The 10,406-nt window shown below is 64.5% G+C and overlaps 1 protein-coding gene across 1 annotated transcript; it reads left to right on the forward strand.

Annotated features, from left to right (window-relative positions):
* The first annotated feature begins 2,665 nt into the window (after positions 1–2,665).
* On the forward strand, positions 2,666–7,672 carry SOX8 (SRY-box transcription factor 8). Its single transcript, XM_055561740.1, has 3 exons — positions 2,666–3,314; positions 4,566–4,792; positions 5,484–7,672. Exons 1-3 carry the CDS (start codon positions 2,677–2,679, stop codon positions 6,221–6,223), a joined length of 1,605 nt encoding a protein of 534 aa, XP_055417715.1. The 5' UTR covers positions 2,666–2,676; the 3' UTR covers positions 6,224–7,672.
* Positions 7,673–10,406: the final 2,734 nt, after the last annotated feature.

Below are 10,406 nucleotides of genomic sequence, written 5' to 3' on the forward strand. Positions count from 1 at the left end.
CCTCAGAGCCGCCTTCCTGGACTACCCTGCCCACGCCCATGCCCACCCGTGGTAAGATCTTGCAGCTTGGTGTGTTGGCCCTCCTCAGACACCAGCACCTTCTGGGCTGGGACTGTGTGTTGCCCAGAAAGGCCGCCGCACACAGCGGGCACCTCATCAGTACAAGAACCAGCTGTGGCCCTGCCTCCTCTGCAGGCCGCATCCTGGGTCCACTTAGGGGCTGCCTGGAAGCTCAGGAGACGAACCCAGGTCTGGGGCTGGAGCGCACCTGGAGAATTTTACAGCCTTCACGCCAGCCAGGGGGTTTTGGGGGTACTTCGGGGCATCAGCAGCAGGAACGAGCCGAGCCCTGGAAGGGGTCTGCTGCCCCATCGCGGGGAACAGTGGCCTGCACATATGTGACAAGCTGCCCACAGCACTGTGTCAGTCCCAGCCACAGCAGCCCGGGGACGCCCAGGGTGGTCACATGCCACACACTGTGGCCTGGATCAGGCGCTGGGCTCCTCTAGCTCAGCATCTTTTCCTCCAGGGGTCCCATTGGTCACCGGTCTGTGTCCTAGCTGTGCGGCGCCCCTCCACGGGTTGGTGGGAGCAGGGAGAGGCCGCCCTGCCCAGTGTGCCCAAGGCAGCCTGGGCTCCATTCTCCTCTTCATGGAAACACAGACCTGGTGCCCAAGGGCACACCCAGTACAGTGGGGTGGGATCTGGGCCCCAGGGCAGGTCTGTCATCCCTGCCACCTTCCCCGCATCTACAGGGTGCCTGGGTCCCTGGGTCCCTATGGGCCAAAAGTCCGGCGGCTGCCCTGGGGTATCCCCCCGCCCTTGCCTTGGGCCTCTGGCTGTAGGGTGGGGCCCCAAGAGGAGGGCAGGGCCTCAGGAGGGAAGCCACCGCGACGAGGGGAATGTGACTCTGCAAAGACGGGCAGGCGACGGGAGGGGAGGCACGGGGACAGGCCCCTCTGGAGGCTGGCTCTCCCTGCACCGACGGGGCCTTCTCCAGCACCCTTAGAGCAAGGCGCCTCAGGGTGCTTTCCTGGGAGACTGGAGGTCAGGGTCACTGACCCGGGGCAAGTGGGGCAGCCCGTCCCTGACCCAAAGGTGGCGGGGACTTGCCTCTGGGCCCTGTTGCCAGCGGCCCCAGATGTGAGGCTGTGGGGTCCAGGCAGCCCCCGGAGCCCACTTGGCGTCTGCCTGAAACTAGGCCTTCTCCAAGGCCGAGTGTGCAGAATCTTCATTTCTAAAGGGGTCACAGCCCAGGTGCTCAGGCTCTGTGGGTAGGAAGGGGGAGGGACCGGGTACTGGGGGCACCGTCTGGCTAAGGAGTGGAGTGAGGGCAAGAGGCTCTCCCTGCAAGGTCAGAGGCTCAGTGGCAGCCCTCAAGTTGGTAAAAGCATCACCGACTTTCAATTTGGAGTTAACCGACCAGCCCCTTCTGCTCCTTAGGCTGCACTGCTGCTAGTCAGGGAATCATGACCCGAACCAGAGGTGCGTGGTTGGGGACTGGGCACCCTTGCCCTGGGTCACTCGGGTTGGGCGGGCCACAAGTTCGAAGACAGGCGCGTTCAGAGTTGGCTGCCCCAAGGGGTGCAGTCTGGCGAAGCCTGGGCGGCTGGTCCGTCGTCTCAGGGCGGGTTTGGAGAAAGAATCCGAGCCGCCCTCGGGGACTGCCGGGCCCGCGGCCAACTCGCGGGGGCGGCCTCGGGCGGGGACTCGGAGCCGCGGCCCGGCGCTTGCCTCCGGGGAAATGTCCCCTCTCCGACCCCGCGGTCCCCACCAGGGCGGCACACCCCGCCCCCTTCTCTCCTTGGCTGGCGCGCCCACCTCCTCCACGCCAGGCGCCCGGAGCGACCTCCGCCTCCGCCAGACCACCCAGGACCGCCCCGCCGGACGGCCTCGGTGCCCCCAACCCCCGGATCAGGTCCGGAAAGCCCTAGGCCCCCGCGTCCGGCCACGCCATCCGCCGGGCCGCCCTAGGGACTCTGCAGCGAGGGTCAGCCCCGGCCCCGCCCAGCGCTCCCGCCCACTTTGGCTGCCGCTGCTCCCGCGGCCGCGCCCCCGCCGCACTTTCCACGCCGGGACGGGACCGGACCTGAGGTCGCCCAGCTCCAAGCCGTGTCCCCTGAGCGCGCGTTACCTGGACGTGCGCGGCGTGCAGACTGGCGCGCGGGAGGCTCCTCCACTTCGCGCCGGCCTTGCGGGCGGGGAGCCGATCCCCGCCCTGGGCCGCAGGCTGGCGGGCAGTTGACCCAGGCGCCTCTGGGCTGTGGGCAAGACGTCGGGGCTCGACGCAGGCCTGGGGGGGTGGGGGGGAGGCTTTTGAGGGCCCGCCTCCTCGCGCAGCGGGCAGCGGGGGCTGGGGGCTGGGCCCAGGGCCTGGACGCGCCAGCAGAGGGAGCGCCGCCGAGCACCCCGGCAGGGACAGGGCGCCCCGAGCGCCCGGTGCTCCCCGCCGCTGCCCCCTTCCCCTTCCCTCCCCGTCTGGAAGGGGGGCCCGCGGCGTGATGCACAGTCCGGCCTCCGATCCTCGGCTGCCGGGCGCGCCGGCCCCACGTGGTGAGGCGCCAGGCGGGGCGGGCGGGGGCGCCGCGGGAATCGCGGCGCTTTCTTTAAGGTGGGGGGAGGGGGCGGGGGGCGGCCAAGCTCCGCCCCCAGTGGCAGTGGGGTGCGTGCCGGCCAATGGGGAGCAGGACGGAGGGCGGAGCCTTGTGGCAGCCGCTTAAAGAAACTTGTTGCGGGTCGCCCCGCGGGGACCGATCTCCGGCGGCAGCGGCGGCTGTAAGCGGGCTGGGGTCGGGCCATCACGCGGCAACCTCGGGTCCCAGAGCGGCTGCAGCGCAGCGGCCATCGACCCGGTGCGCCTCCCTGGTGCGCGCTTCTCCGCGCGCGGCCCCGATGCTGGACATGAGCGAGGCCCGCGCCCAGCCGCCCTGCAGCCCGTCTGGCACTGCCAGCTCCATGTCGCACGTGGAGGACTCGGACTCGGATGCGCCGCCCTCGCCCGCCGGTTCCGAGGGTCTGGGCCGCGCGGCGGGCGCGGGGGGCGGCGGCCGGGGCGACGCGGCCGAGGCGGCGGATGAGCGCTTCCCCGCCTGCATCCGCGACGCCGTGTCGCAGGTGCTCAAGGGCTACGACTGGAGCCTGGTGCCCATGCCCGTGCGCGGCGGCGGCGGCGGCGCTCTCAAGGCCAAGCCGCATGTGAAGCGGCCCATGAACGCCTTCATGGTGTGGGCGCAGGCAGCGCGCCGCAAGCTGGCGGATCAGTACCCGCACCTGCACAACGCCGAGCTCAGCAAGACGCTGGGCAAGCTGTGGCGGTGAGTGCCTGTTCTCAGGCCGGGGGCGGGGACCGGGCCCTGGGGTGCCTGGAGCTGGGAGGTGGCGCAGCGCCCGGCCTCGGCCCTTCTCCCAGTGGCCGTTCCCAGGGCGAGTCCTAGTGGAAAAACCCGATCTGGCCAGCCGGTCGGGTGCGGGGTCCAGGACAGACTGGGCAGGCAGAGGGCAGCGGGAGGTGTGTGCCCCCGAAAACACGCCTGGAGTCCAGAAACAGCCCCCTCTAGGCCATGACTGGCATGCTGAGTTAGGGGACCTCAGCTGTGAATGGCCCCAGAGCCTGTCCCTCCCAGTGGAAAGAGGCCTCCTTCTAGAAGCAGGACCCATCCCTGGAGGTGCCCTCTGCTTGGAAAGGACGCCCGAACCACCCCATTGCAGGAGTCGAGAGGCAGATGGAAGGGTGTGGTTTGCCTGATGGCATCTCCCTGCAGCTTCTCCCTCTTCTCCACCTCTGCACCCTCAGCGGGGACAGAGGGGAACACAGGTGCTGTTCAGCGCTGGTGCCCACATTGGCCTGATGAGGCTGGCCATTCTGTAGAAAGTAGCTGCCCTACAGCGGTAGTGGGCCTCAGCGACAGGACTGCTCTTCGTTCAGGGCAGCCCACCCCCACCAAATGCTCTCTACTGGGCTTCACAGTGGGAGGCTTTGGGGTCAGGGCACTGGTCCCCTTTCCTGCCCCTCACCTTGCGAGTGGGCACTCAGACCTTGTGTTTGTGTCTTCTGTGCTCCTGCCCCTGTCCAGTTAGTGCTGTGCCCCCAGACCCTGGCCCACAGGCAGTTAGAGGGGAGCTCTGGAAGGGTATGAGGGGCCAGGGTGTGTTCACAGCCTCAGTGAGGACCACTGGGTCGTGCCAGTGTTTCTGGAGCCCTGGGAAGCCAAGCTGCCCGGAGTCTCGGCTTGGCTCCCAGGAAGCCTCCCTTTGTCCAAGTGTATGCTCAGCTGGGTCCTGGCCTCTGCACCCGCCTGCCTTAGAAAGTCCCAAAGGGAGGGAACAAACAGGCTCGGGAGGGGAAGTAAGAGGGAGAAGATGGAAACGGGAGGACCTGAGTCTTTCCTGGCTCATTCCTCCGATCTCCCCTGGCTTACTCCCGCCCAACCTCGGAGCAGGGGCGCACGGCCTGGGGCCCCTACCCCCACGGAGGCGCGGGCAGGCACACAGCTCCCCTGGACCTCCCAGGCTCACTGATGTGGTGCCGGCCGCCTGCTCATCCCACCCCTGCCTCTGTCCCGCAGCCTGCTGAGTGAGAGTGAGAAGCGCCCCTTTGTGGAGGAGGCGGAGCGGCTGCGTGTCCAGCACAAGAAGGACCACCCCGATTACAAGTACCAGCCACGCCGCAGGAAGAGTGTGAAGACCGGCCAGAGCGACTCGGACTCGGGCGCCGAGCTGGGCCACCACCCGGGCGGCATGTACAAGACCGACGCCGGCCTGGGGGATGCGCACCACCACAGTGACCACACAGGTGGGCTCCTGGGGCCAGCGAGCAGGTCAGGGCCCACAAGAGAACCAGGCCTTCCCCGGGTCCCCTGAGAAAGGCCTGTAGCCCCGAGAGGCAGCTATTCCGATGCCCATGGGGCCTGCTCGGCCTCCTCTGACACTGGGTGCCTCAGGGCTCATCCTGGCCCAGTGCCCTGTGACTTGGGCGTTTTCTGTCCTTCAGGAAGGCCTTTCTGCTCCCCTGGCCTTTTTACTGGTTCTGACCTCGGGTTCACTCATGCTGCTGGGCTGGTGGTCAGCAGCTCAGTTTCAGGATCAGACTGACCCGGGTGGAATCCCGGCCAGCTGAGCAGTCTCAGTCGAGCTGGCGAAAGCAATGGGCCTGGGGAGACAGGTTTGGTGTGGACCCTGTGGTTGCCATGGGTGAGGGACTGGGTGCTTCCTCTCCTCCCCTCCACCCCCACCTTGGTGGTCACGACAGGGCCTCCCTGGCCCCAGGTCTTCCCCTAGAACAGTGCTTAACGGAATTTCCTTGGCTGTGGAGTGAGGTCTGGGTCTGGCTTTGCTGGAATTTCTGGGAAATATACAGGAACAAAAAGCCGTTGATTCCTACCTGCGGCAGTTAGCGGGGCGGGTTTTCCTCCCGTGTGTGTGTCGCCAGCCCAGCTGCCCCCTACAGAAGGGGCATTCATCCCTGAAATGTGCTCTGTCCCCAGGGCAGACCCACGGGCCGCCCACCCCGCCCACAACCCCCAAGACTGACCTGCACCACGGGGGCAAGCAGGAGCTGAAGCTGGAAGGCCGCCGCCTGGTGGACAGTGGGCGTCAGAACATTGACTTCAGCAACGTGGACATCTCCGAGCTGAGCAGTGAGGTCATCGGGAACATGGACACCTTCGACGTCCACGAGTTCGACCAGTACCTGCCCCTCAATGGCCACTCGGCCCTGCCCGCTGAGCCTGGCCAGCCCGCGGCGGCCGGCTCCTACGGGGGCGCATCCTACTCGCATTCCGGGGCGGCCGGCATCGGGGCGTCCCCTGTATGGGCTCACAAGGGCACGCCGTCGGCCTCCGCATCGCCCACCGAGGCGGGCCCCCCACGGCCGCATATCAAGACGGAGCAGCTGAGCCCCGGGCACTATGGCGACCAGTCGCACGGCTCCCCGGGCCATGCCGACTTCGGCTCCTACAGCGCGCAGGCCAGCGTCACCACTGCCGCCCCCGCCGCAGCCGCCAGCTCCTTCACCAGCTCGCAGTGCGACTACACCGACCTGCAGGCGCCCAGCTACTACGGCCCGTTCCCTGGCTACCCGTCAGGCCTCTACCAGTACCCCTACTTCCACTCGCCCCGCCGGCCCTACGCCTCGCCCCTGCTCGGGGGTCTGTCTGTGCCGCCTGCCCACAGCCCCCCCAGTAACTGGGAGCAGCCCGTGTACACCACCCTGACCAGACCCTGAGGGTGCGGCCACGGGAGGGGCGCCGGCCGAGGACCTCCTCGCCCCGGTAGAGACACACAGCCTCCAGGGGCTCGGAAGGTGCAGCAAGGGCAGGAGTCGTGGCTACGTCAAGTGCCTGCCGAGGTCCGTGAGGAGCCAGGCTGTGTGAATGAGCCCCCTCTGCTTCCAGATTTCCAGACCCCCATCCACGGACAAAGCCCTCCTTCCCTTCCCTCTCTTTTTGCCGGGACTGCGGCTTGGAAGCCCAGCCGGGCCCCTCTTCCAAGCAGGCACGGGAGCCTGGGTTTTGCCTCTCCATGGCTGCAAAGCGGCAGCCACAGCACAAAAGACAAAAGGAGGGAAGAGGCGCGGGGGCTCCAGGCCCCCTGAGCTCCGAAGGCCCTGCCAGCCTTGGTACTGAGAACGCGCAGGGCCCACGGATGACGTTCCCGTGGCTGAGAGGCGTCCGAGGGAACACCTCCTGGGACCAGCCCATTAGACTGGAGGTGTTCCATGTAGTTAGGGTTCTTCCGAGCAAGGTTTGGCTGGATTAACACTTCTCTGTTTTTATTTTATTATTTTTTTTTATTTTTATTTTTGAAGCTTCAATGTGTTTGATTTGTTTTGAAAGCTGTTAAAATGTATTTATGTTCTGTGTTATTTTATCTTTAATTAATGAAATAATCTGTGCAGAGAGTAGAATTTAAGACGAAACAGAAGCCGGAGAGCTGAGGGTGAGGCGTGGGCGGGGCAGAGGGTGGGGGTCCCTGCTCTGAGTGGCAGGGCCCCAGCTCCGGGTCCCCCGGAGGTGGCCGGAGCCCCGAGGCAGGAGAAGGGGCTTGTCTTGTGGTTTCTCTAATCAGGTTGGGGTACCCCTGGCACGGGCATTAAGTCAAGGTTTAGGAGGCAGAGCGCCACTGAATTTCATCCCTGCCCGCGGCCGTGCCAAGTGGTGGAGGCGGAGATTTCCTGGGACTCGGTGGCTCCAGAAACGCATTAATCTCGGCTCTTAGGAACCAGGCGCCACCTACAAGCTGTGAAACTAGAACCTTCTCCACTAAGCGTTTTTAGATCCTTAGTTTTAGAAGAAAAATGCCGGATTTACCTGTCCTGCTTCCGCTGTGCGCTGAGCGACGATAACCGCCTACTTCCTGGAAAATTGTGCCTTTAAAACTTTGTAAATTTAAGTACATCTGAGATGTTGCTTCTTTTTACTTTTTCTACTTTTTCCTACCTTTTTCTAGAACAAAATTTTTTTTTTTTTTTGCATATGTCTTCCTGGGGGTGGGGGCAGGGGGCTGCAGCAAACTCGTTTTTATGCAATCTATTTTTTGGTGTCAAGTTTGAACTTTCGCTGTCACTTACCTGCTGTGTTTCGCTCCTTTCTGACCAAGCAACGCTAACTTTTGTACAGACTGATTTGATAAAAATTAAAAAATGCTTTTTATCTACGTGGGCTGCATTTTGTGTGTTGCTTCCTGTAAGCCTAGGAGCTGTGGGTCTCCAAGACCGAGGGGGTCCCGTTTTAAAGGGGGGCTCTGTGAGGGTTAACCCCAGGCTCCCCGGGAAGGGGCCGGCTGGCTAGACCACCCTCCATCTTCCTGCGGGTGTTGGGGGGAGGCTCCTCAGGAGGCAAAACGGGTCCAGATGAGCCAGATTCAGGCGGCGGTTTCCTCCCGGGCGAATCCCAGAGCTGGTCTCTGGGTGGCTGACGGCATTTTTCGGGCGCTGGCTCGGAGCCAGGCCGGGAGCTGGATAAAAGCCGCCCCACAGGCCCTGGGCAGGGCTGTCTGGTGAGCAGAAAGGGTTTCTAGGCAGAGACGGTTGTGGGAGCGACGACAAGCGAGGGGTCTTTCCCGCATATGCGGCTCGTGCGGGGGCTTCGCAAGCCCGGGGGTGCCCACCTCGGAGCTGCACAGACTCGGCTGGGTTGAGAAGGTTGAGAGGGAGATCATACTTCTCATGAGAACCGAGATACGCCAGGCAGCTGCCTCTGTAATTTTAATGGGGCGGCGCGGGCAGGGGGGCGCACACCCCGTCCCCTTGCTGGCCCAGCCGCCCACGTGGCTGCAGTCCAGGGCGCGTCCCTCACCCCACGCTAGGGAGCTGCGTCCAAGGCCTGCCAAGAGCAGCGTTTGGGAAGAGCTGCCCGGATTTATGAGGGTTCGTGAGGCCAGTGTGTGCCAAGCTTCCCAGGTCTGGGAAGGGGCTGCAGAAAGCCAGGCTCACGGACGCCCGCGGCCTTCACAGCCGGCTGCCTTCACGGAGCCAACCCCGCCTGGCCTGTGCCCGGCCAAGGGCTGTCCAAGTCCATATGGCCTTCCGAGCCCTCATACTGATGCCCCAAATCGAGGAAGGCCCCGGCGTCCAGCTTGCTGACAAGAGGAAAGGAGGCCTCCCCTGTGCTGCTCTGGGACGGCCCTGGTTCCCGAGGGCTGGCGGCTCTGCTGGTTTTGTCAGGACTTGGAGGGGCTCCTGTGAGTTAACTCCCCAGGGCCCGGTCTTCTCCTGCCGACTTACCCTGGGCGGGGTTCCCATGGGTTTCAGACCTCTGAGCTCCGGAGGCTCAGAGGTGAGTCCCCACCCCTGCCTGGCCTAGGGCCTGGAGATGCTGTGTCCTTGCCCCTCCAGGGGCTCCCTCCCCTTTTGGGGGGCTAGGCTGGTGGCTCACCTCCCGCCCCCGCTGGGAGCATTTCCCAACATCACAGGTTGAGCCCACAGCCAAGGGCCTTGGAAGTGATGGGAATCTTTGTTTCCCCAAATGCCAGACCCCTCAGTGACACTCTCAGAAGCCATCCAGGGTGGACACCTGAGAGGTCAGGGCTGCTGGGAGGGGTCCCTGGCCTGTCCTCGTCCTCAGGCTGGAGAAGGATTTTTTTTTCTTTTTTGGCCATCCCACGAGGCATCAGGATGCTAGCTCCCCAACCAGGGATGGAGCCCGAGCCCCCTGCAGTGGAAGGAAGAGTCCTAACCACTGGACCCCCAGGGAAGTCCCTGGTGAAGGGTTTTTGAGGAGAGCCTGGCTAACAATGTTCCCTCCAAGGTCGGCCTCGCCCGGCCTCGCCCTGAGTCCAGGAGAGCAAGGCTGCAAGCTGGTTCGGAGTCCTGTTCTCGGGAGGCCTCCCACCCCAGGGCCAGCCTGGCAGAAGTTCCTCAATTTTCACTTCCTCACCCAGAAGCGAGAGCATTGCCTCTGGTGAGGGAGAAAGGGGAACTGGCCTTCACGACCCAGCCCTGCTCAGGTGAGGTAGGAAGGCCCTTCCTGGAATGACATTGGCTCTCAGAAGGGGACTTCCTGCTTGGATGGGAGCTCACAGCCCTCGTGGCGTCAGCTCCCGGGCAGGCCTGGGTCCTCTGGGCGGCTGCCTGGGGAAGGCCCGAAGGCCTGCTCACCTGCAGATCTCGAGGCTTGGGCTCGGGACCCACCCAGCCTGCTGTGACTTTGGGCCACATTTAATGGGACAACAGCCTGGACGGGACATTACAGATGGAGGGTTCTGGCCTGGTGTGGAGTCACTCTTTCCTCCCCGATGTCTGGTCCGTGGCGTCAGGTGGGGCAGGGGCGGGGGCAGACAATGTCTCCAGGTGGTGACTTAGGGCCACCAGGCACCGGGCAAGCCCTCACGCCCTGTGTGGACGCCTCCGTGGACACATTCCAACAGGCTTCATGGAAAACCCGTGTTGACCACGACCCAGTCTGGACACCACAAAGCCAGCGGTGCCAAGTACCCCACCCTCACCCCGGGGCCAGTGTAGACCCGAGACAGGACAGACGGGGTGCTCTGCCAGGCGCTTGGGGTGAGGAGGGTTCCTTCTTGAGGAAGGAGGTATGTAGCCACACTCTGCCCCCAAACTCAGGCCCCTGGCCCCAATGGCGCGTGGGGGCCCTCCAAGGAGAAAAGCCAGGGAGGGAAGGAGCAGAAGGCAGAAATACACCCAGGGCCGCGGCCCCGCTGCCACCGAGGAAGATCCTGCAGTAGGGAGCAGGGCCACGGCCTGGCCCCGAGGGCCCAGCGCGTCCACCCTGGACTGTGTGCCGGGCACCCAGGCTCTGAGGCTGTCCTCTCTCGTGCCTCTTCCAGCTGGTTCTGGGGCACCTGGCCTCCCTCTGGGAGCCTTGGCTTCCCCACCTGTAAGATAGAAGTGACCCCCTGACGTGCTGGGCAGAACCAGCAAGTTTAGGGCCTGAGCGGACGGTTGAGAG

Source organism: Bubalus kerabau, chromosome 23, assembly GCF_029407905.1.
Source record: "Bubalus kerabau isolate K-KA32 ecotype Philippines breed swamp buffalo chromosome 23, PCC_UOA_SB_1v2, whole genome shotgun sequence".
Taxonomy (NCBI): domain Eukaryota; kingdom Metazoa; phylum Chordata; class Mammalia; order Artiodactyla; family Bovidae; genus Bubalus; species Bubalus kerabau.

Bases quoted from the DNA above. Each gene is read 5' to 3' on its own strand.
- SOX8 (XM_055561740.1), top strand. From the start codon at position 2,677: ATGGGGAGCAGGACGGAGGGCGGAGCCTTGTGGCAGCCGCTTAAAGAA. The intron at 3,315-4,565 runs GTGAGTGCCTGT...TCTGTCCCGCAG, and splicing joins ACGCTGGGCAAGCTGTGGCG to CCTGCTGAGTGAGAGTGAGA. The intron at 4,793-5,483 runs GTGGGCTCCTGG...CTCTGTCCCCAG, and splicing joins CCACCACAGTGACCACACAG to GGCAGACCCACGGGCCGCCC.